Source organism: Salarias fasciatus, chromosome 1 (assembly GCF_902148845.1).
Source record: "Salarias fasciatus chromosome 1, fSalaFa1.1, whole genome shotgun sequence".
Taxonomy (NCBI): Eukaryota; Metazoa; Chordata; class Actinopteri; order Blenniiformes; family Blenniidae; genus Salarias; species Salarias fasciatus.
Genome location: NC_043745.1, coordinates 4,472,752 through 4,498,715, shown reverse-complemented (window position 1 = coordinate 4,498,715; position 25,964 = coordinate 4,472,752). Strand labels below are relative to the sequence as shown.

At 43.3% G+C, this 25,964-nt stretch overlaps 1 protein-coding gene across 1 annotated transcript in view; it reads right to left on the bottom strand.

The window, feature by feature from the left end:
* Positions 1-25,964, bottom strand: part of dpy19l3 (dpy-19 like C-mannosyltransferase 3) — a 71,461-nt gene that overhangs the window by 14,349 nt on the left and 31,148 nt on the right. Inside the window, exons 13-16 of the mRNA XM_030098419.1 lie at positions 25,351-25,482; positions 21,596-21,707; positions 19,301-19,357; positions 18,729-18,811 (exon numbers count right to left, since the gene is read on the bottom strand). Of these exons, the coding sequence (XP_029954279.1) occupies positions 18,729-18,811; positions 19,301-19,357; positions 21,596-21,707; positions 25,351-25,482 (384 nt within the window). The remainder of the gene's footprint in view (positions 1-18,728; positions 18,812-19,300; positions 19,358-21,595; positions 21,708-25,350; positions 25,483-25,964) is intronic.

Here is a 25,964-nt window from a genome sequence, read left to right as displayed (position 1 = left end):
CTATCAATCCAAGGCAGGTTTACTGGATTTTAATCAACCGTCTCTCAAAGTGCCAGTTAAACCGCGATGCCATCAAAGAACGACAGAAAAACACAAAAACAAGCCTACACCCATGGTGAAGCTTTATCTTCTACAGCAGCTCGGCACTTTCGGCTAAACTGCAACTGCAGCACACAAATACTACGCTCTGTTTTAGTAAGCGCACAATACAAGTTATGAGTTGAGGCTGAATCTTGTCATAACAGAAATCAGGCGAGTTGGGAATGTTTACATTGTAAGCCCAGCAGAGGCATTTCTACTAGGTATAGAAACTACTGTAGTGACAGCCTTTTGAGATTACTAAATAATCAGTGTGCTCATGAGTATGTTCATCTAAATGTGAAGTGTCGTCAGGTCCATTGTTAACTGAGGCAGGGGGAACTGATTGTGACGCTGGACAATAAGACCTGATTCTGAGCTTCAGAGCTGCAACACAGAAAGATCCTACTTGCTATCAGAGGGCTGAAATGTAGCTCTAAATCATTTCTACGCAGAGCAATGAATCATTTGGACCTTAGAATTCATTTGTATTTACAATATTTGAGATATAATTTGGTTTAAATTTGGTAATTTATTAGTACTTCTGGAAATTACCTGACCGACAGCGACCACGTGGTCTCTAAACCACAAGTTATCCGTCTGTTCTGAGTTAACAAAGCAGTGTCCTGTTTCTTAAAGACAGAATAACTCCTATAGTCTGAGCTGAGGCTATCACACAGAAATGGTTTATTTGTTACACAGAAACCTTCCTCCGTTTGAGTGGATCATAATACTTCTGGGGTGGGGGATTTCCTCATAGCTGTGAGGTCTGGTGAGCTACAAGACATCTATGAATAAATTAGAAACAAAAAGTAGAGTACCTTTGAAGCAATTGTGCACAGATTGACCAATCTTCCTTCTCTTACAGGGACTGAAACTGAGTCAAGACTTTAACGGGGTGAGATCAAGTCAAGACCAAGACTAGACCATCCTAAACCAGTCCAGAGCGTCCAAAGACCAAGACAAGACAAAGACTTTAGGGGGCAAAAACAGAGTCATGACCAAGGCCAGAGCAACCCAAGACCAAGACTGTAAGAGGTGGAGGCCAACTCATAAACCAATATCAAGTCAAGACCAAGAGCTGAACATCCCAAGACCAAGACTTTGAGAAGCCAAGACCAAGTCAAGCCCAAGACCAAGATTTTATAGAGTTGAGACAAAGTCAAGATCGAGACCAGACCATCCTAAACAAATACCTTGTCAAGACCAAGACTTTACCGGGCCGAGACTGAGGCAAGCTCTTAAAATTGTGGTCTTGGGATCAGTCTTGAGTACTTCAAGGCTACTAAAAACATGAGCACAGTGTTGGGTTTGTCCACTGGTACCACATGTGATGTTTCTGAGTAAGTACATTGTCAGCAAAAACAAGAAACACAGCAGGTCCAGGTCCTGACAGCAGTTACATACGTAAAACTTTTTTTTTGTCCATGTTTAGTATAAAAGAACAGTGAGGAAAAGTAATATAAAGTTTTGAACATATAACAGAATTCAAAAGCTGCAGATTTGCCACATAAAAATCTTCTGATCCTGTTCTGTGGTGCAGCAAATTGTGGTCAGGTGCATCCTGATAGATTTAATTAGCCTTGAGATATTTCTCCAAGTTGAATGAAGACCACCTGCGGCACAGTGAATGGATTAGACACACAGGAGCTCAGACAGGCACACACCTGTCTTTAGAACATCTCAACACTCTTTTTCAGACGAGTACGTCCCGTCTCCTGTCTTCTTTGAAAATAGCGGTGGGTATAATCAGCGCAGTCTCCTCTTCCTGGAAGTAATGTTCACGGAATTATCACCACAACTTTCCTTGTTTTATTCCCTGTTTTATTCTTTGTCAAATACATTTTACCCCCAATAATTCCAACCCAGTGATGACGACGCCAAAGGTTCATGGGTCGTCGCAAAGCCCGCTTGATTTTAAGGGAGACACCTTTTTTTAATGCCCTAACAACAGGTGAGTCAAAATTTAATTATCTTATGTCACAAAAACATCTGACCGTATGAAACATGCCTACATTTATGGAAAAAATAAACTGGGTTCCTCAAGACAAAGTTTGGAAATCACAGTTTCACGCTCTCCTGACAATCGCAAGGTGTGGATAAATTCAAAGGTTTACAATATCAACAAATCCTGTCATTCTGAGGTTAGACATAAACACCGCTGTCATTCTTCAGATCTGGAATTCAATCTGTATTTTTCTCATCACAGAAATCATGATGCCCGACTGATCACGTCCTTGAAACTGCAGCTGGAAAACTAACAAATCGACCCTCCTGGTTAATATCTCCCCGATAACTTTTGAGAAGCCTCCAGTCGGTTTAAAACGTTATTGTAAGAGTCCAACTAGCAACTGTCCATCTTCTACACAGCTTTAGGAGGAATACTTATGAAGACTCGCCAAGTCTCAGGCAAATCCCCAAACCGGGATCCTATCGGAGGAGGTGAGTGCTACCCAATTCAACACAGCAGGCACTAATGAAGTGATATTTCTCATTTATTAGGCTCTTAATCAGTTACATTTAAAATGGAGAATGGACTTTTCTTACTTCAATTCCCTGAATAATAAAGCACCACGGTATTTTAAAGTAGTGAACCTCACCAGTAAAGACTTTGGAAACAGAAGCACACTGTTGGCCTGAGCTCTATTAAATTCCCTCATGTGGAAATCAAGTGGCCACAGTGCAGGTTTTGTGTATTTTTTTGTTTTTTTTTTGTTAATGCATATGAAAATTCATAAGTATTCATCTCTAAAAATAATGAACCAGGAAAACACAGTGAAGAATGACAAGAAACCAGAACAAATGAAATGTGTTCAGAAGTGGCTGCAGGAGAAAAACTCTTACAATCGTGAAACTTTTCTAAAGACTCCTTTTAAAACGTGTCCTTATGGTTAATGAAAGATTTTTTTTTTTCTTTTTTAATTTTAACTCAAAGAAAATAAAAGATGGGATGTGTCTCAGTCAGCAGCCATTTGAAGATGGTTTATTGCTCAACCGTAACTTGAAATCTGCTTCTTCTGAGGATTTCTTCCTCCATTAACGATGCTGTTTTTCGTCCCCGACAGGAAATTGTAAAATCACAAGGTTTTTCAATTAACACTGTGGAGCCTCGGCCTTGTAGAAAATGGTGCAGTGAAATGTTATTATGACTTGGAATTCCGTAAATACGCTGAACTGAACTTAACAATAGTCATCAAAAACCAAAAATGTCATAGTTTAAATTGTGTGATGATGTGTTTTTGTGGGTTGTGTGAAGAATTCTGGCTCCTACCTTGAAAAGTTACGACTTCACTAAACTCTTGTTAAGGAGGACTCAGCTGACTTGGGCTTTCTAACTTGAATTTCACCCACCCTTGCTTCAATATGAGCCGTGTCGAATTACCAGCCTTAAAGGTGCTGTAGGCAGGATTCGGCATCTCCGCCCATCTAAGATGGCGATTTGAAACCCAGCACAGCCAATCCTGTCCTGTTTTTTCTGACATCACGCCCTTACGCAAGTTAAGCCCCTCCCACAAGAACGTGCGACGAACGCCCCTCTACCAATCACGGTTAGAGCCTCATAGGCTCTTCTGATTGGTCAAAGATACCTGGAGCTGTCCCGATTCCTTTTCAGCTCAGAACAGAGACAGATGGAAACGCTGCGCCCTCGCGGTAGTGCAGTTATGCTACACTCCTAAAGGATTATCAATGGATACTCTGACATTTAATCCAAAGAAAACACAGTAAAATTAGCACTGACTAGCAAAATCCTGCCTACAGCACCTTTAATAAATGTCGGTCGTCATTCAAATGGAACTCCAAAAAGCAACAGAGTTTTGCATTTTCACTTGAAATGTCAAGCAACACAACATGGTGAGAAATTACCCAGCTTCCATTTCATATCATCCATACTTGTGTGAAAATTCACTGTAGATGTGAAACTGTGTTTTTTTTTCTCTTAACATCTAGATGTTTGTGCCGCAGCGATGACCAGCCCACATGTTCTGTCCGTGAAGTGAATCCATTTCTCCAAGTGGATGCACACATGTGCTCAGGGCTGAATGAGAGGTCAGAGCAGGCGTACGTGCGTGCGTGCGTGCGTGCGTGTGTGTGCATGTGTGCGTGTGTGCGTGTGTGTGTGTGTGTGTGTGTGTGTGTGTGTTGGCAGGAGGAATGGATCACGTCCATCTCGTGTCTCTGCCAGCGTGCGGATCTATGTGGCCTCTGGATTTCATGGAGCAGATCCCACCCACCCTGTGATTTACATTTAATTTGATGTTTGTATTCTCAGGAGCGAATGCTCGGAGGCACTGACATGCTCCCCGATGACATTATAAAAATGAAATGATGCCGCTAATTGCGGTATACAGTGATGGCTGGAGGAGGCTCATTACAGAGGCTCCTTTGTGCTTTCTATCGGTGTGTGCGTCACTCCATCAGGTCGTCTGGATCATCTATTTGGATTTTAAAGTGCTCATTAGCACCTGTTGCTCAACTGCAGAAAGCACCTGTGAAGAATGATTGTCTCCATCATTACTAAACTCTGATCATTACTCCATCATTACGAGGTGTTCTGGCTTCTTTTTAAACACTCTTATCTCTTGTCGTTAATATTGAAGTCATCTTAGATGCTGTTAATTAGTCCTGTGATATGACAAATCCTAGGCGGAACATCTGAATTGATGCAAAGCGTTACAACTCATACCTGACACTTTTACCAGTCTGCAATATAGGATGTTGCTGTAGAGATTAGTGAAAAGGTTCTTCTAAGAGTCACGACAGCATTTACCTTCACAATAGATTAACTTATCAGCTGAAGCCAAAAAGAACTGAAAAAGCTACTCAATGCCTCCTTTACAACTCCCCCCGTCACCACACACACACACACACACACTGCGGATTTACCTTTAATGTAAAGCTCCTACACAGCCACAAAGAGCCGCCTTTTCTTTTCTTTTTTCTTTTTTAACCCTGCTTATTTTAACTGATTATATCACCTCTTTTTAAAACCATTAGGGCTCTTTGAAACTCTGCTTTACAGGTGGCTAAAGACGAAAGAGAAAAGAATAAAAAAAGAAGAAGATATTTTTGTAAAGCTGCTGTTCAAAATGAATTAGACACAAGGTCTGATGAATTAAACATGTAATGAAACTGAAAGGCTTTATGAATACGTCCAGAGAAACAAACACTGAAGTCCTCTGGATCTGGAGGAAAATCGGAATGACGTCTGTGGTTTAAACACTCCTGACAGACACGTAGAAGAAACGGTGTTTTCTACCAAACTGAAGATCAGGCGATCCGTTCCAACATCTTCAACTGTATAACAGCGTAAAGCAAACAGAAAGGTGGATGGCCACAAGTCAGTTTAAACAGGCTAAAACAGGCAGGGAGAATATTTCAGTTTCAAGCTCTCAAGCAGATGTCAAGTATCAAGTATCAAGTATCAAGTGAGGAGGACCTTTATCTGAAATAAGCGAATAACTTCTGATTAAATCCATGGCTAGTTGACAGGAAATTAAAAAAAGAGCTGATTCCAGAGGAGAGTCGATGTTTCCATGCTCCAACATGTTTGGTTTAAGTGAATTGACCTGAACAAAGGAGAAAAAAACAACAGATAGTGGAACCCAGAGGTGCCTGGCTGCTTTTTGAATCTGAGCAGAGCACGACGAGACCTCTGAGTTCAAACAGCGCAGTGCCAGAAAGATTCCCGTCTGCTGCAAATAATGGGTCCTCCAAGAGAATCACACACTCAACGGCGTGCCGTGCAGAAGGACACCGGTAGGAACAAAACATCTGACTACTCTGAAGTGGTCTTCTTCAAGCTCGAGATTTGTTTTTCCCTGATTCAGACTTCGCTCCGTCTTTGAAACAACTGAAATGAGTGTTTTTGAAAGTAGAAAGTTGGTGTTGGCGCCTGCGTGCTGGTGACTTCTGTAACTTCCATATTCAAAAATCTCTTCTGATATTAAAGTCTGATTCTGCCTCAGTTAAGTGTTATTGAGTGAAAATATGATGATGTTTAACGCCCAGATGGAAGTGCTTTGATACACGGGGCCCGGCCATCGATTCGCGACTGGAGGCCCGCTTCTGATTGAAAGATGTGTAGTTCAAGCAAGGACACCACTCCGTCCCTCCGACTCTCTCTCCCTAAATTGCCTCGGTCGAGTTAGAATGCAGAGGAAGACATGCAGACGCACACTAATGCAGATCACAGACACAGAGCACTTTCCCCATTTAAGGATGAGGCCAAATGCTTCTAATTTAGACAATTTAAAGCGCGACAAGGAGCAGCATGACAGGAAGACAATTAGGGGAGCAAGAGAGGCAGTGGGAGAAAGAGGAAGCAGAGGATGTGAAAGGCACAAAAAGACGTGGGGGGAGGGGGGTGGGGGGTGTACAGTCTCACAGACTGAGCCGAAAAATGGATTTTTACTGAAGGATTGATATACAAATGAGCAGTGGCACATGTCTCCCAAGAATGGCTGAAGTCATTTGTTTTAATCAGACAGACAGATGGACACAATGACAGAGATTCACAATAACAAGTGGGAGAGAGCGGGAGACCGAGGCCTATTAGCAGCGCTCGAATTATCCGGGGATGTCGTGTGAGTTAGGAGCTTAACCTTTACCGAGACAGCATGAACAAGTGAGACTGCCCCCGCCTTAAAAATGTCAGCATCGGTCATTTGAACAAATGCTGGAAATGGCCATTGTTTATAGCTTTTTAATAATCTCTCCTACGCACTGAGGGCAAAAAGGCCAACAACTGTTTAGAGGCCCCTAAAACTGCTTTAATAGCCGTTCGGAGTCCCTGAACGTCTTTCAGGGGGCGACGTCCTGCACATGTGGCTAACGCTAGCAGAGCGGAACGCTTTCAGCACGTGGAGCAATGACTTCCAGGTGTTTCAGATGTATTTGTCTTATGCCACCGTCTCTACGTCATCCCAGGGGAAACCTTTCACTTCCCCACATCAGCCTAAACCTCTCAGGCGTATCCTGACACCACCTCGGGGTCTGCCTCCAGGTGGCCCTCAGAAAAAAGCAGGAGCTTAATCAGGTACCTGAAGCCCCTCAGCTCCAGGAGGAACTGTCACCAAACACCAAACAGCAAGGCTCTGTTGTTCAACCTCATTCATTCAGAAATGGTAGAAACCATCCTGCTTTGCAGATGACACAAATATATTCTGCAGAGAGGATAATGCGGGGGAACAGAGGATCTGGAGCTGCTTTCTCTTCACAGTCCTCTGATAAAACAAGGATATTACAGCTGCTGCCATCACCAGACAGTCACAAATGAGAAAGTGCAGTGAGAGAGAAAAAAAAAAAAGGCAAGCTAGAAAAACTGCAAAAATGCAGAGATGTCACAAAGCGAGCACTCACAACCTTGGAAATTGAAATGTATGTTCTATATCTATGATCTCTTAAAGCCATAGGTGCAGGAAAAACAAGCACACTTACTATTTACTAAGTCATTAAGCATCGTGCATCTTTCGAAGTGTAAGGATTAAGAATGATTTAAATGCCTGATGTGGAAACCTACTTCATAATCTGAGCATTCACAGTAGCTTCTGGAAATGAGTTTAGCTCAGCATGCATTTTAATTACCCAGCAGAACATTTTTAGAACTACAAAAAACTAATACAGTACAGACGTTAATAAAGACGCTACAGAACTGAAAATGTAAAAGCACTTTATATTTAAAAAAAAAAAAAAAAAACGCAAAAAAATGATTCTTTTTCTATTGTTTTTAGACACTGCTATGATGAATTATGATTCACAATGCGCAGATCGGAAAGATAGCATCTCAGAAAAACAGGCCTAATCACAGTAAAATGTGGCAGAACTGAAGAAAGGCAGCATGGCAAGTAAGTAAAAAGTGTAAAACTCTGGAAGGCGATTCATCTGTGACCCATCAGGACAACAGTTTGGCCTCAAAAAACTTCTGTAATAAATATTGGTCCTGCTGTGTGTCTCATACTGACCAGGCCTGATTAACAACCCAGAAGGTGTGGCTTTTGCCCGTTTAAATGCATTTACGAGAAGTTCCACTTCTGGTGTCATTAAAAAAAAAAAAAAAAGTTTCTTTATTGGCTCCGCTTTCTGGTGTTGCGAAAACAGACACCCACAATGCAACTAACACTATGCGTTTTGGCCTGAAATCATTGCCGTGGAAATGGAGCCTGAACAGAATTCTGGCATTCTGCTGTTTTCTCACCACATCCAGAGAAAGAGAAGAAAAGGCCATCAGAGCAAAGGTGAAGACTTTCACGGCATGTCTGAGCAGCCAAATGCATCAGTGGCATCAGCTGAAATATAAAGAGAGAACAAGGTTAAAAGCGGCCATGTTGGACTCAGTGAAGAGCTGCTATACGTCCTCACCTGCATGCAAAGAGAGGCGGGTCAATGAAGTCAAGCTGGAACACACTGCTGCCGATGGGCAGTCTGTAGGCTATTTCTCCTCAAATGAACAAAATAAATCACCTCCAAGTCTTTGGTAAGCAGTAAGCAGTGAAGACAAGGCTGCCTCGCTCGAGTTGAAAGAGAATCTGAAGGTGTCTGATAAATGATGCCGGCTCCAAATGAGCAAATAGATGAGAATAACATACGGCGCACAATGCGGCGCAACACCGCCCGTCGTGACGCATGCCGACGTATTCTTGGCACGTTGCCCATTGTGCTTCATGTTGTACTAGTGCATGAGGCGGACCTTAAAACTCCACGAAGTTAATGGCAATCGAGACCTAAGTTTGAAATCACAACCCTTTAATGACAAAACTTAAGCTTTGCGGCATCGCAGCCAACTGACTAGGTTGGAGGTAAGCTCCAGATTGAGCTGTGCAGATGGTGGAGAGACAGCCGAGCAGAACTTACACAGAGAATCAAGAGTATAAACTCAAGAAGACGACTTTTTGAAGGAAAACCCAGAAAAACCTGGAAACCAAACTAACAAGCCACAATGCTTCTGGGAGACTTTCCTTTAGACGAGCGGGACAAAACTGGCCAACAGCTCTGTTCACAGATGAAAACATCACACCTACTGTGAGCCTTGCTTTTTAGGCCTGGTACAGAATGCATGACGTCTGTTCAGGGTGCAATGAAATCAAGAATACGAAGGCATGTGAAGGCGACTCTGCTGCCCTGTGGCAGAAAGCATTCTCACGGTCTGGGTCAGGTCAGGGTCCTCCAACAGGATAATGACACAAAACTGGTAAAAACACTCAGGATCGGCAAATAGTGAAAGACTTGGACCATCCCGAAGGGATCTTTTATGATCCCTGAACTCAATCTGCTTTCCTGTCATGAGTAAAAAGCTGGAACGTGAAGTCTGGGGAGGACATCCTTCAGACCGGAGACAGCAGGCGGAGTTTTATAAGGAGAAGAGGGCGGAAGACATCTGCTGACATGAGCAGGAGACTCAACAGAAGCTACAGAAATGGTGTCTGTGCATCCAGAAAGCTGCAACATAACGTTATGTTACTGAGTTCATTCACAAGACATTTCTGGTAAGGTCTGCATTTATACTTTCAACTTTAACCAAGAAAAACTCTCCACGGTAATTAATACGTCCTCGATATCGGCAAGCAGCTCGAGGTTAGGACTCGTTCTTATGCTCGTCTTTTAAAAGAGAGGAATCGATCCATCCCAAATGCTGTATATTTTTCACTTTTATCTTCAACATAAAAGTGGTAAAAGTACTTCTGGTTCTCCTAAATCTAACTAGCCATGTTAAAAAAAAGGCTCATACTTACTCTCATACAAAAAGCAGCAATCCCAAATAACATTTTTCTTTTATTTTTTCTAATTAGGCGTGAGGACTTTGTGGTATAAACAAGTCAGTGCTTCACTCAAATATGCTGACTTTAAACACGGCTCCTTCTCTGAATGACTCTCCATGCTGAGTAGCGAAACAAGCCTCCTGAATTTGCAGTAAAACTGCTGTCAAAGCTCTCATTAATAATTTTCCACTGCGGTCTTCATAATTTTAAAAAACAGGCTGTATATCTTGACCTGGAGCATGGGGAGGAAGTGTAGCGGGGTGAGGTTGGGGACTAGGGGGAAAAAAAAAAAAAGAAAAGAAAAGAAGGAAATCCTTCAAACTCTAACGTCTCCGTAAAGACGGAGATTGAAATTCACAGGAGATTGGTACCTTTGCTACATTTAGTGGAAAATGTTCTGTGAGTGCTGAGTCACGCTGTAATGCAGGCAGATTGTCTGAGTTTGGCTCGTGCAGAGTCGTGACATTGACACCAAATGAAAGTCTGACAAATACTCTGTGATTGTAACTTTGGAAAAGTATTAAGTTCCACTGCTGACTCTCATCGGCGCTGTGAAATTTTATGTGAGCGTAGCTCCCTGCTGCAGCCGCGGCTGCCAGTGCCCTGCAGCTTGAAGAGAAGAAACACTTCTGGGAATGGGCGGTGGAACCACCAGGCCCCTTTCAACACTGTGAAAGTTATTCATGTAAACAGTAAAAACGCAGCATTTCGTCTTTATCTTTCAGAAAATACATCTGCGTTTTGGAGAATCTTCTTTTTTTTCCCCCAGTTGTGCTTCATATTGTGTATTTCAAACTACTACGGCTGCCATAGTGCAGACGGACACAAGGCATTGTGGGTATCATAGTTGATGTTCCGAGTCATTGTTCTCCATGTAAGTTCGGAGCGCGTATTAATAACTTGTTAAAAGGCTACTTGAGTTCATGTCATTATGTTTAGAAGAATAAGTGAAGAAATAAGGCTTCATAATGTGCGGAACTTTTTGGGACTTTGTGTTAACGATGTGGATCATGGATCATGTGGGCTGGGCTTTATTTGTTGAGGTAGATGTGTTTAGTTGGCTGCAGCATGCGGAGAAAATAGGCTGTCTGCAGATGACTTGCATTGCGGCTGCAGTGCGTCATGCTGCAAGTAAAATGCCGCCGTGTCTCGTTCGGTGGAAAACGACCTGCTGCAGCCCGAGGAGACGGGCTTTAATCTGTTCATATGGATCAATTACTGAAAAGATAACATTCTTAAAAACATCAATGCTTTATTACATCTCAAAGGTTGTCAGCACACCTGAGAAAGTTCCCAACAGGTGGACTACACTCATGAAGCAGATGATCAGACGATAAACTCCGACCTGCAGAGCAGCAGCGAATGTGGTGATCAAACAGCTGAAAGCGGATCCAAAGTTTACATTTAAACAAGAGTGGGATGAAAAGCAGGGATAAAACCACAGCTGTGCGCAAAATAACAACACAGACTTTACAGATCGCCTCCATGATAAACATGTGGCCGCGACATGGAAGTTGGAAGTGGAAGTTATTCCTAAACAAAAAATAAATAAATAAAAATCTGATAAAAAACAGTGTTTTGCAAGACCCTCGTAATACATTTTGTGATTATGACGCAGCAACCGAATCCAAAAATCTCTGAAGAAGTCCAATGAAAACAAAAAGAGACATGTTCCACTATATAGTACAGGAGTCCAGATTCATAAAATACTCTTCAAAAACAGATTTTGTTGGATGATTTAACATGTCAAACTTCATTCAGACTCAGCTTTTTAAACAAAGAGTGTCAAAATTCCACTGAACCAACCTGCTGCGCAGTCGGAGTTTGTTTTCATTGACTTGTCAAACCTCCAAAAGATCCTGAACTTGAGGACTTCCTCTCTGCAGAGAGCACGGTAACACTGAGCGCCTTAAATCCACGTCAGAGAGCGGGAAGGCGGGGGCGACTGATAATCATTACTTTCTTTTCTACGGCCGCTCATGATTGACAACACACTTCTTCTGCAACGCCAGAGTGTAAATCTGAATGGGAAAAGTAAAGATGTGCTGGCTTCAGGAAGCTGGACGCCAGTGATATTGGTGACTTTAAAAACTGCACACTCACTACCATAACTCAAGAGTCTGAGGCAGCTGAACAACCGGCCATTGCTATTGATTTATTGACTGTCCATTTAGAGCGGAGTATTAGTCCACAGCTGAGCTGTGGAGTCACCGCTGTTATCAAGTGGAAACTTGTGAATTATGGCTGCTCGGAGTACGAATGGACTCCAGCCGGTTGTTATCGCGTTAAGAAAGTCTTCTTCAAAGCCGTAAAGTCGTGGGTCATGAAAGATCCTCATGGGAGTGGTGATGATCCCCTCATCAACCAGTCTTAACGCTTTTATTTCTGTGCTAATGAGGGCCTCGGGTGTCGACCATGAGCTCGTACGCGGCCCTCCTTACCTCTAATCTAATAATGCTAATCTTAACTGCAAATCCAGCTTTAGCGGACAAACAACTTCATTCTTCCTCTTGTATAATCCCGACTTTAGACTGAGAGAGAAGATCAATTTGCGGTGTTTTCTGAACCTTTTATCCTCATTAAAGGCGCTCTAGCTTCGGAACAACGGGCGTACCGCAAACCAGATGGATCTGTCGTTTCTCTCTAATTTCATTAAAGAACCACATTACATCCCCCTGCAGCTACGATTACCACAACCAGTCCCCGACAGCTCTGCATAGCGGCACCAGCTGCTGGTGAAATATACTTTTCTCCGTGCGTATGCATTCATCCTCGTCCTGCCACCCGTCGCGCCAAAAGGCTGAGAATCTCCCGTCATCTTGTCAACACACCTAAGTAGCCTCGGCCTCGGTCGCCGAGAGAATACAGTGCAATATGAGCTGCTGCCCACCCCCCCACCCCACCCTCTGCAAACCCCTTCCCCATCTTAACACTTTCATCTGCAATGTAATTAGCAGCAGCAGCAAGGAGCTTAGCGCTCCGCCCTGCTCTCAGTCCCACGACCAAGGTAACTGTAGGCAGGCCCTAATCCTCACAGCCTAATGGGATTAGCTCCAGAGGGAAGGGAGTCGGTGTCACACACACAAATACATTCAGAATCCCAACCTCTTCTCCGCTCTAGTACTATCCATCTCCCTCCTCCTCCTCCTCCTCCTCACTCTCTGTGCTATTCCACTATCTGTCTAATAGGATTAAACCAAAATCGTCCATTTCCTGAAAAATCCCATACGGTCCGCTCAGTGTCTCCTCACTGATGATGATTGGATGGAAATAAGCATCCTTAAATTATGAGTGTTGTTAGCGTCGCCTAATCTTTGTAAAGGACCTCATTCCAAACCCCGTTCTAATCTTGTGCTTGTAATCTTTTTAATTAGTAGTTTGTTTCGACGGGGTTTTTTTTGGTCAATTATCAGCGTTTTTATCTTCAAGAGCTGTCAGCCTGGGTAAAAAATAACACGGAGGAAACCATGGAAACAGTGGCACATGTCCCCCAAAAAAGTTTCAGCTTCTCTCTCTGAAGTTTTTTATTCACTACCAATCAGCGAACCCCCTTTAGAGTGAAATCGCTCTTGGCGCAGGTTCACTCAGACCTCCATGTGCATGAATGTGCATGTCATCCATGTGCATGACACTGACTTGCCTTTTCCGTAGGCACTTATCATAAACAATCTGACATGTTCTGTACAAGATACCGACCATGAGGTTTGCATGTTCAGTTTTGCTTGACCGTTGGCTTGGCGATAAGTGCGAGTGACGGATGAGGAGAAGAGCTTGGTCAAATGTGAGCGCACAAAACGGAGACGGAGACTAAAGAATGGAACCGGATCCATGAATCTCAGTCCGAGTCTCCGAACAACACATCTCATTCAACAGAAAATACAACCTACTGTATTTCACTACATTCAACAGAAACCTCAACGCAGGTAGTCTTCAAAGGAAAGGGTAAAGTCTTGTCTCGGGAGCGAGTGCTGCCCACTTCAACAGAAACAACTTCTAGTGCCTGTTATAATGATTGTCCTTCAGTTACACAGAGGCTGCACTCATTTTTAAAACCTCTGTCATACAAAGCTCCTTCAGCTGCAGGATTTCTTAAAGGCTCCTTGAGTGTACCACTCTCACTCAATGCATCAGAATTAACCCTGGGCTGTTTTCACAAGAATGCTCAGCATCATTGTCCCGCTGAAAGGTCCAACTCGAAGACAGACGTCTTCACATTATCAGGAGGCTCACTCTAATACCGTCCTGAGGCGGTGCAGTAAACCTAAAACCTGAACGTCTGGAGATTTATTCTCCACCCTCTGAATCCACATCTCACAAAGTATTAGATCACTCTGTTGTATTTAAGTAAAAACAGGAAGTTCTACACTTAGATAGATAGATAGATAGATAAAAACTTTATTAATCTCCCAAGGGAGAAATTCCGGTGTCCAGCAGCACACAGATCATTCACATGCATCATTCAATAAATCATTCAATAAATAACAACAGTACAATAAATACAAGTGCTGGGATTGTACTTAGTTTGGCTCAGGCACATCTGTTATACAGCCTGATTGCTGAGGGGATGAACGACCTCTTGAAGGACTTATCTCATTTTTAGTAAAAGTTAGAATTTAGACCACAACATTTCACTTGAAAACACATTTTTGGTTTGATTTCCAGAGAGTCATGAATTGCTACATCAAACAGATAATCTCCTTATGACATATGAAACGTTCATCTCCCACTTCACACCTCATGTTAACAGTAGGTGCTATGTGAGAACAATACTCTGACCCATTTCACATGTAAAGATAGGCAGAAGTTTCAAACACTGTTCCTCAACAAAGAAGCTGCCGTCCTCTGCAGTGAATAAAACAGAAACATTTCCAATTCCAATGTCTTTGCTGGGGAAAGGCTGAAGGTCAGAACCAGACGGTCATGGTCTTCAGGCCCTCGGGCAGCCCTGCATTGAAAATAGACATGACCCTCCATTGAATATCACTGCACGGGCTCTGGAAACATCTGGGAATAACCACAGTTTACCGTGTCCTCCACAAGTCAGAGTCAAACTTCTAACGTGCAGAGAAGCTACCAATGGATAACAGGATCCAGAAAGACTGAGAAGGAGCGATTTCAAACTGGAAGGTTTAAATCGTGTTTATGAAACTGTGGGTGCCAAGTTCGGAGCATTAAATGGATAAGCTTATCAATCTCGCCATCAGCTGACAGTTCAAAGGTGGTGTGGAGCTCCGTCACCGGTGTGGTGCGGGAGGCTCAGACGTCCAGACAGACTCCATCAACACTACAGTGACATTTCAGAGCAACATCCAGACCACGTCTGGTTCAGGAAGGCCTGGCACAGCTCAGCAAGTCATAATTTGTACAGGAGTACAGTAAAATTGGAACAATGCTGGAGAGAATGCTGAACCACACAGAGCATCCATCACAACAGAGAGCTGAACTGATGTAAACAAAGACAGAGGAGAACCTCAAACCCAGAATTAGACAAGAATGACAAGACGTTCCTGTCTGAACAGTACAGCAAACCGTCTCCTCACACAAACACCGACAGCTGTTCTATCCATCGCTCTCTTTCAGTTCCCTAACCCTAACTGGGATGGCAGAAAGTCTCCTCCTCCTCTGAGTCTGGCTCTGCACATTTATTCATGTTAAAAGGAGTTTTTCTTTTCCTATCCTTGCTCGGGTGAACGTGCCATCAGTTACCTGAACTGAAAATGAAGGGAACGTGGCATTTGTGGCGTAGGCGCTGGTATCGCTCTGCTAGCAGGCTACCACTGAGGGTCCCTGAGCAAGGCAGGCCTTTGAGCCCCAGCAGCTTTAGTTCAGATTAACTATAATTAAAGAGGATTAAATGTGCAGAAATGATTTCCTCAGGCGAATCAATACAGTATCTAAACATGGTCCTGTCAAAACTTATGAGCGTTGAAATTCAACATGAGCTAACATCAGTTTTTAACTTCTATGTGGCTATTAGGAATAAAATCTGGGTTAAATTCTGTTTTTTTATTTACATTCACCACTGGGTTGCAGCGTTTTGGAACTGGACTTTTTTTTCCTGTTGTACTGATTCTACTGGTATTGTACATCTGCTTCCAGATCACTTTGTTCCAGCCGTGTATGATCACGTTCTTTTAATCCAATCCTGTGTTTTTGTACCTGTGCAACAGTTGCCGAGAAGAAGCAGCAATTTAAAATCTACACAACGAGCACATCGTTTTCCTTCCTTTTGCATTCAAATGCTGCTGAAATCAGGCTGAAAGTCATGTAAAACTTTTCCTCCCAAGGCCTTGGAGAGCTCTTCAGATCTGAGCTTGATGAAAGCACACACTTCAAAAGCAAGGAGTCGTGCAGAGGCTGAAGTGAACAAGTTTCTGCCGTCACTTCCTAACCAGGTTACACTCATCTGCACATAACCTGGAATACGGCACATTTTTAATATCTCCACTTATTTTTCTACGACAGTGTTTTGTTTCAAGAAAATGAACTGAAAATGTCAATTTCACATATAATTTGGTGAAAGATAACTAATGAAAGCCAGTATTTTGTAAAGGATTAAAATGTTTGATAAGGTGAATTTAGGGTAATTTAATTTTAGGGTAATTTGGAACTTATAGAAAGATAATGAACAATAATGCAATAAGAAAATACTTATGAGATCATTCAAGTAAAGCTGGCCTATCATTGCCTGGCATGTTTCATATATGTGACATTTCAAGCAATAGTAACCTGCTGCTCTACAGAGTTTTTTTTTTTAACATTTTTTCTTGCTGTCAGTCAAATACGGTAATAATGAAGTTTTCTGTGTAGCAGCTTTCTGTTGTGATACAGTGACATCTAGTGGTTCAACATGGTATGAACTGCTATATTTCAATATTTAGGTCACTTAATACAAGATTTGAAGACTTGCCAAAGAGCTAAAGAAAAGTGTAACTTATATTGTATAAAATAAGGTAATAGTGGAGGTTTTCCTGTGTTCCTGCAGCCTTCTGTTGTCGTACATCCCATGGCTCAATACGGTATTTCCTGCTGTATTTTCATACATAAGTTCTTGCATTTTGATGAGGACATTCAAACTGAAGGTTACAGAAATCTTCACGGATGTGACATGCTTTCGGAAATAATAGACTGTGGTGAGGTTGTGGTGGACTGTTATTTGTATAAAATGTGAACATTTTCAGGACTTTTTTGCAGTATTTTGGAGCCCTCATTTTTACCAATTTGGCTCAATTGAGATCCAGCTAAGTCGCGTGTGGCCCCTGGAACTCCTGATCGAGTTTAATTCAGAGCTGCAGAGACAGTGGGTTCATTTCTGTGCCAGAGAGGGAAATCAATTCACAAGCACGCGATAAAAGAAAATCATAATCTCTGTGATCAACTTCGCCACTCGACATGACTATTCCAGCACCCGAGTTGTGTTTTCTGATAATAAATAACTTTACTCCACAATCAAATTAATCAGTTTTGGTCACTGTCGCTGTCCAGCCGCTCTCCGTTCGCTCCAGCTATGAGTGGAGGTGAAAGGTGACAGTGGGCGATACGTCGGCTGTCCTTGGTCACATCGTGTGCCCGCAGTGACATGGTGAGCCCCCCGGACTGCTAACGCCACGCACCACGCTCCGTGTGCAGCGGGGGACCAGCCAGTGGCACATGCACTGCATTTTCCCTTCACTTCTCTTCCAGGGACGCTGCAGTGACTCACAATGGCTTCCTGCAGACACAGTCCGCCACGACGGCCTCAAACACATACTGGAGGGAAACTTCAGTGTTTGACAACTATGAAACAAACGAGCATTTAATTCCAAACTATATAATTCAGTGGAGTGGATCTCCAGTGGTCAGACTGGCAAATAATTATATTATAATCTATAAATAACTGCCACTCTAAATCTCTCTCTAAATCTCAAAAGCGATCATTAAAAAGTTCATTCAGTTAACTTTCCTTTTCTTTAGTGCATGATAAAACCTGAAATTTGACAAAAAGAACTGATATTTCAACAGTATCCTGCCTCGGTTCACAGTAGATTTTTACTATAGTATTTCCATCTTCAAAGGCAGTAAGCATGTGCTCACATGTAGCTGGAATTCAAACTTTTATCAGTCTGGTCCAGAATGTGATCAGAATTACTTGTAAAATTCTCAAAATGATCTTTAATATTGATACATTTCGCCATAGGCGTGTTAATCCTGATCACCTGAACTGATTCGCCACATAATAGAGACTAAAGTGCGCCCCTGCTGTATGTCAATGTATTTCAATACAATATCATGATTTCTCACAGCTGACAAACTTCATCTTGCTGACCGGATCAGAGTTCTGGCCGTATGTTCGACACCTTTGGCATAATGCAAATGGTAATGTCAGATGCTTTTCTGTGTCACATGGATAAAACACTAATATTTCAGGTGCTGACGAGTGAAGTGAGGGATTTTTAACTCTTTGTAGCACGAGACATCGGCTGGATGAAGCAGTGCAGAAGATGGATGGATGGACTCATGCCCACACAGGCGTAACTCCCCTTAAAGTGAGCGAGTGAAGAAGTTACGGTACTCACAGCACTGATGACAACACACACACACACACACACACACACACACACACACGCACAACGGCAGCATCAACAGAGAAACTTCACTCTGAATCACGTCTGCGATGGAAAGCCCAGCGCAGAGACCCAGAGGTGGGTGAGAGCTCTGCCAGCAGCTGGGTGCTTTCCAGCACCAGCATGTCTTATTCATGGAGCCCCATCGGCTCTCCACACACACACACACACACACACACACACACACACACACACACACACACACACACACACACACACACACACACACTAATCAAGGGCATCAGGCGGAGGAAAACTTGATCAGAATCAAGTGAATGCAGTTTGCTGGTACCTGATCCAGGTCATGAGCTCCACCGTGTCCGGGTCGTAGAACTCCCTCAGCTCGGACAGCTCCTCCATCAGCCTCGGCCAGAACTGCAGGAAGGACAAATGTCCGTTAAAGAAGCATTAAGGCAGAGGATTTACACGACTGTTTACATGGAAACAATGTGAAGTGAAAACATTTGAGGCTTTTTGAGTGTCTGTTTGCATGACAACGGTACTCAGGGTCCCATGACTCCCAGTCCAGATTGTCAGATCCCACATTCAGCCCGTTGCTTTTTGTAAGCCTGAAACTTTCCTGAAGTGCATTTTCACTTGAATCATCATCGTGTAAACGGGCCCTAAAAAACTGCAGCGTGCAAACTGCTTCCATCCACCAGTAAAACAAACACAGAGGAAAACCATCATTTCAGCGTTCTGTTGGAAACCAATTGCTTGTTTTTATTTTCCTCCTCTGCTTCCGTTCAGGCCATTCTGCTTTGCTCCTTGCGTTCCGTAACGGGCCGTGCGAACCTTCTGGGGCTCGGTAATGAGACCTCCAGTACGGCGATGAACATAAAACCAACAGAGAAAATGACATACCTTGTAATACAGGCAGCCGATCATCACCAGAGGAACGCCGTATCTGACGAGCCTTAACTGCAAAGTGAGAGACAAGGAAACGGCCATAATGAAATGAAGGGACTTAATTGTCTCATAACCCCCCCCTCCAACACAAGAAAAGAAAGAGAGAACAGAGGACAGATATTTCAGCTGTGCTCTGAGCGTCAGTCTGATCTCTGCTGTCAGGTCAGGACCATACTGACACCTGCTGGACGCTTGGGGAACTTCAGCACCTGGACAGCCAGAGCAGCAAATCACACAAAAAACACTGAAAACTGTTCAGAGCTTCACTTCAAATTAAAGGTTAGATTTTTTTTTATTGGATTATAGTGAAGAGCATGACTGGAATTTGGGTGCTCTGATGCTTTGGAGTTAGAAAAACTGAAAAAAAAAAAAGACTAAAACACTTCAATCTCTGCACTGGAGGTCTGCATGTCAAAGGATCCACTTCAACAGTCTCAGACCTAAATACAGCTTTTCTAGTAGAACATGAAACACTTCAACCTGCGTGGTCTGTGATCCAGACGCCTGTGCAGGAAGAGGTTTACTCAGTGATCCCAGAGTCAGAAGCAGGCTTTATTACCTCCACTCCTCACCTGCGAAACAAACTTCCTGCTCACACACACACACACTTCAATCACGACAGGGACCACTATAATCTGTTCAGAATTTCCATTGAACAACAGATTTTACTTCTCAAACTACCTTAATCCTAATAAAGTTGTTCAGTCTCCTTTAATGCTTGTCTTAATCTTTTTATTTTAATGTATTTCCCCGTAAAGCATGGTGAATTGCTTTGTTTCCAAATGCTGCCAGAGGAATAAATTTGCTTTAAATTGACAGCTTGTGAAATGATAACCTGCAGATTAGCTCTCTAATCTAATCTAGAAAAATAAGATGTTCTTTTACAGGTTGGGCCCAATTCTGTAGTGCCCGTCTGCTCTTCTCATGCAGGTGAGTAAAGAAAACCCATTTACCATTCATATAAAAGCACAATAACGTGAGACTTCCTGAGATCCTTCAAAAGAAAAAGGAAAAAAAAAAAAAACTTGAGTGTAGATAACTAACTTTACACAGGGCTGCGAATGTCACACTATTTAAATGTGGAGTTCTTCGCTGTGGCTCATTTTAACATTTAATTAGTCTTCATTTCATTAAAATCACATTGAGGTCTAAACAAAGAGTCTTTTAAGAAAATTAATTAGATTAACCTCCTCTCAATGCTTCTGATCCTCGAGCATGAAAAGTCTCAGCTGTTGAACAACAGTTGAATCTTTTTATATTTTGTGAAAAACAGGCCACTTTTCGCCTCCTAACTGTGGAGTTTGCTGTGAATTAACATCCCTGAGTAAGAGAAACAACACATTTCATTTTATAATGTGGTTAATTCGCGGTTATTTCAACGAGTGTTTAAAACGAGGATGTTTGGCCTCAAATCTGAGCCAGCTGCTCACTGGAAACACTTTAATCAAACACTTCTCATGAAGGATTTTTAAGATTAATCCCATATTCCAGGAGTCATCTTCCTCTATTAACACTCCAGAAACGCTTATTTACCTTTAAATTCATTCATGACAAAGAGGACATTTCATTACTTTTTCCTATCATCAGACATTCACATTGCAAGTTCACCTGTGTGCATATTGAAGATACTTTTAAACTGTATTTATTTATATAAATGATGCCCTTGAACGCAAACGCTTCAGCTGAGCAGTTTTGTCACATAAATTGAGAACATAATAAAATGTTATGAGCCTTACAATCCAGGTGGCTCTGTGGCCCTGTATGAATCATTGCCGTCCCCCATGGGGGTCGGAAACCACTGGTTTAGGTGTTTTTATGAACTGCTTTGTTTGTTTTCTCTCCTTGTTGTTCCTTGGTGATCTTTATTTCACATTACTGTAATGCTGTAATGAGGATTTTCATATCAGCCCCCTGGGCTTCTTTCTTCCCCTGCACCAAATGGTTTCATCCTCTTGTAATTCCGGAGTATATTCTTTAAGAAAAAGTGAATATAAAGTGTGAGCATCGATGTTTGATTCGAACCCAAGGCCAGAGACAATCGAGTTGACCGTCTTTTTTTTTTCCTCGCTATCGGTGAACTCTATTTGACCACGGTGTACGCGCCTGCGCGCGTTGCCCGCAGTCTGCAGCGCTGCGCCGTGGTTAAACTGGGCCTCTGCCAGCAGGCCCGAGTTAAAGTCTGCGCTGGCTCATGTGGGAGGAGGTGTGCTGTGAAGCCACGCAGCGGGTCGGCCTGTGTGCACACGGTACCAGAGTCCTGCTGTTGCAGCGGACGGCGTTGAGGAGCAGCGTCCACAGCTCGGTCCCGCACACACCGTAGGCTGCCACCGCGCACATGTGGCCCGTCCAGATATACTTCATCCTGTGTGGAAAGGAAAAAGAAAAAGAAAAAAATCTCACCTGGAGCTAAAAGATAAATCTGCATTCTTCAGACTGTGGAGAATACACAGCAGGTAAAAAAGCATCTCTTTAATATTAATGTCAGGACGTGTTTTGATGTCCCCTGCAGCCAGTAAAGTCCATTAAATTCAAACAAAACAGCCAGGCCGGCTGAAATGTGCTCCACTGTGGTTGGACCTGATTTTGAGGGGAAAACGCAGAATTATTAAGTTCTGATCGGAGTGCGTGAATCCTACAGCCAGTAAGAGGCAGATTAAAACAGAGAGCAGGAGGAGGAGGAGGGGGGTGAGAAATAGTTGACAGGTGCAGAGACGGAGCCTCGAGGAAGAGAAAAGAAGTGCAGCCTCACAGAAATAAATCTCAATACCTTCCTTTAATGCAAAGGAGCCGTCTGACAGGAACAAATGGCTCTCTGCACTTTTGGCCTTTCGCTCCTAATCAGCATTTTGGAGAAAGTGTTGAAATCAAATGTGTCACTTTCCCTCCATACCTGGCCCGGGCGGCATTAAAAGCCTTTCTTTCTCACTCCTTTCATGGGAATTTAATCAGCAGTTCAGAGCGCCACCGCAACAAAAATGCTTCGCACGAACGACGTGGATTAAATGTCTGGCAGAGCACACGAATCACGTCTGCGGTCCAGAACCTGCCGGCCGCGCTAATCGCCGACATCTCAACAGTTACAGTCTGTACGGCGCTCTGAGTTCAGCGTCAACAAAGCAGAGTATTCATCTAATTTTAGGAAACGGTCACAGAATGAGCCACATCCAAGAAAAAGAGAGACAGGACATTATCGCAGTTGTTAGAAACTCAATGAAAAGCTTGTTTTTCCAGTAAGGATGCACTTTTGTAAGTTTTTTTTTTTAAAGAAATATCCTCTCCCCGTCCACACGTGTTCCACTGATTGAAGTGATTTTCTTGGTTGTTGATTCGGGTGTTTCATAAAGTGCTGCTCTGCTGGGATTTTTACACACAACCATCTTCAGGGTTTCCAGTGAATGGAGAGAACCCGAGAAGATCCAGTAACTCACACTACTAAAAGAAGATTTATTTAAAAACACTACATAAGATGTTCTCGGATTCAGCAGACTGCCTATCTGTACTTAATTCCCTTCCCTGTTAAAGATGTTTCAGGAAACCTCAAAGTTAGTTTAAGCAAAGAAACATTTTTCACAGGCTCATTTGTTTGTGAGAGCAGGAGTCATTTTTCTTCCTGCAAAGTGAGCTGATCTGTGATTTCCCCTGTTTCTGGGTTGTAATTATTCGAAAATGAGATTATGTGCACTCCCTGCTGCATGTGAATGTCTCAGCTTCTTCACACTTCATACAATCCATCTTTCTTGAGGGACTGGAGCTGAAACTGTAAGGAGAGCAATGATTTAAAGTTCTGAAACTTAAAGAAAAAAGAAATGAGGACATGGAGATCATGAGTAAATACAAGGCCACATTTTGGCTTTTTGTTTCTGATCAACTGGAATTCTATTTTTATCTCAGTAATCCTCTTCTCGCTGGTGAAGGCTGGTTAAGTACTGTTGAAGGAATGGCTGCACAACCAGGTCACGTCAGTGGAAGTGGGCAGTCCAGCCAGTCCCTGATCAAGGCCTGAGGCTCACTGGGCGGAGCAGGCACCAACAGTGGAGAATGGTGGACGTCAGGCACGGCAGCGTGGTATCACAGCTTCACATGTGCATGAAACATAGTGATGGCACTGACAGTGGGAATAAAAAAATTTGACATTTATAAATGAACGTCTGAGCGAGAGATCGTTCTTGAAATGCATTGCTGAGAGGATAAACCCCTCGAGACGAGGTCCTCAAATCCATAAAAGAGCTGTGCTGGAGCCTACAGCTGTGACAGCTGTGAGAGTTAAAGGTGTTTCCCACTTTAGCAGAGAGTTTGGTCCTTTCTTCCAAGGTTCATCGGAGATGAAGCTGGAATGTTTTACCCTGTTTCCACAGATGCAGTGTCTTTCCAAAAACTTGCATTTTCCCACGTTTCCACGGCTATGGAGTCGGAGCAAGCTGTATTTTCAGTGAAGCTGAAACTTCTTCGTTTACACTTTAAAACACTGCCGTTCAAACAGGGCCTAAAGCTTGTGTAATATAATACTATAGACATAAGTCATTCTTTTAATTTCCACATACAGCCATGAAAGGTTTGCTCAAATATAATTACAGCACACAAATCTTTGAAAGTGCAAAATTAAACCAAGAATGGCTGAGAGATTTAACCTGGACAAGACTACAACACGTGAGACAACATTCAGACTTCTTCTAAAGAAAATGGAAGGTAGATCGAGATTATGGAAACAGAAGAGAGCATGGAGATCACAGAGCTGGTCAGTCGGTGTGGTTTGGTGTCTACAGCTCTGCTGTCGCCAATAAGAGAACATTTGTCTGGAGGCAGCGTGTCGCAGCACTGAAAGCTGCCAGCACAGCGAGCCGCAACATTCCCAACAAGAAGGAGGAGTGGCTGAACAAGAAAGGAGGCCGCAAAGAAGACGCTTCAGGCCCTTGTCCTGGGAAAGCCGGAGGCGCTCATCGCACCGTCACCTGGAAGAGGAGACCGCCGAGGAGGAGGAGGAGGAGGAGGAGGAGGGCCACAGAGGGAAGCTGCTGCACACAACACAAACTACTGGTATTGTGTGTGTGTGTGTGTGTGTGTGTGTGTGTGTGTGTGTGTGTGTGTGTGTGGAAGCTGATGAAATGCAACACGGCGCATGAGAAAAACAATCAGAAATGGAAAACTGTACAGTCTTTTTTCACATTGATCACAAATCAGCGGTTACCTCTGTAAAATCAAAATCGATAAAAGTGCGATTTTGGACGAAAAGTAGCCCCAATGAGTTAAAAGCAAACTTACACTAATGTTATAGACTATAGGCTTTTACGTTGTTTAACAAATGGCTATTTTAAATGAAATCACAGCTGGAAATACCATCTATGACCACTAGATGGCCCTGTGTGGCAACAGAAAGCTGCTACAGGAAAACACCATTATTACTGTATTTGACAGAAGCAGGAAGAGTTCAGTAACGGACTGGAGAAAAGCAGAGAAATGTGTCTTAGTGAAAATGGTGTGTTCACGATGCATGAGGAGATTTAAACCGAACTTTAATATCTTTTTTTTTGTATAAGTCCGCTTTGATATAGCTACACATCTTTTTCTATTTTCAAATGTATCCCTCACAAACTGTTCATAAGTTTAACAGGTTGCGGACGGATTAAAGCAAAACCGTCTTTCTGAAAGTGACTCAAATTGGTCGATTCCAGTATGTCGTACTTCTGCAGCCTGAACAAATCTGCAGTTAGCGCTGCGTTCAACAGCACAAGAGGAAAAAAAAAAAAAAATCCTCTCTGAGTGGGTGATCACAAGTCCAACTGTAGCTCCTCTCTGGGCTCTGAGTGGAGGCACAGTTGGATGGCGCTCGCTGTTCGAGGGCTGATCAGGACTTAAGTAGACCATTCAGACACTTCGTGGAACCCATTTAATGTTAGCATCTGCTCATGAGTGCGCGTGATCAACGAGTGCTTCTGAAGAGCCGCCGTCTGAGAACTGGAGGGGGCGGAAAGAGTCAAACTGAACATCTGCTGGTAGACGGCGCTCACCTCATAGTGCTGAAAGCCAGGAGGCCGTAGAAGAGCGTGTGCAACAGATTATAGGCCAAGTCCGGGCGTAGAGCCACCACTCGGCCCTCCACGGCTCCTTTCTTCTCCTCGGCTGAAGCTCCTTTGTGCCGGCTGTGGAAAAGAAAGACAACCGTGATCCGTGAAACGTTACGGCTGGAGAAGAGAAGAGGATCCCGGAACGCCGTTCAGATTCACGTCTGCCTGCGGCAGCGAGTACGCAGACAAGCGGATCCACGCCCAAGGGCAGCGGAGTCGCTCGCAGGATTTGGCCTCCCGCGTCGAATCAGACGGACGCCGGGCGCCATTTGAATACAAATGCAATCTGCGGCTACCTTCTACGTGAGGTGGGGTAAACCAGATTAAATTAATCCTGGAATTGGCAAATAGCCCTTTGTTCTATGAGGTTAGTATTCCAGCCCTCCACCAGCACGGGGCGACTTGATATGCTAATGTGATTAGTTCAATGCGGCCCCTCACCTGGCACCGCAGGCAAATCAAGCTTTTAAGAGGCGGCCGCTGGAATATTCTGGTTTTTTCAGTGTGAATCAACAATCCGGAGCCGTGACACAGAGGCGGGGACCGGGTCTCTGCTA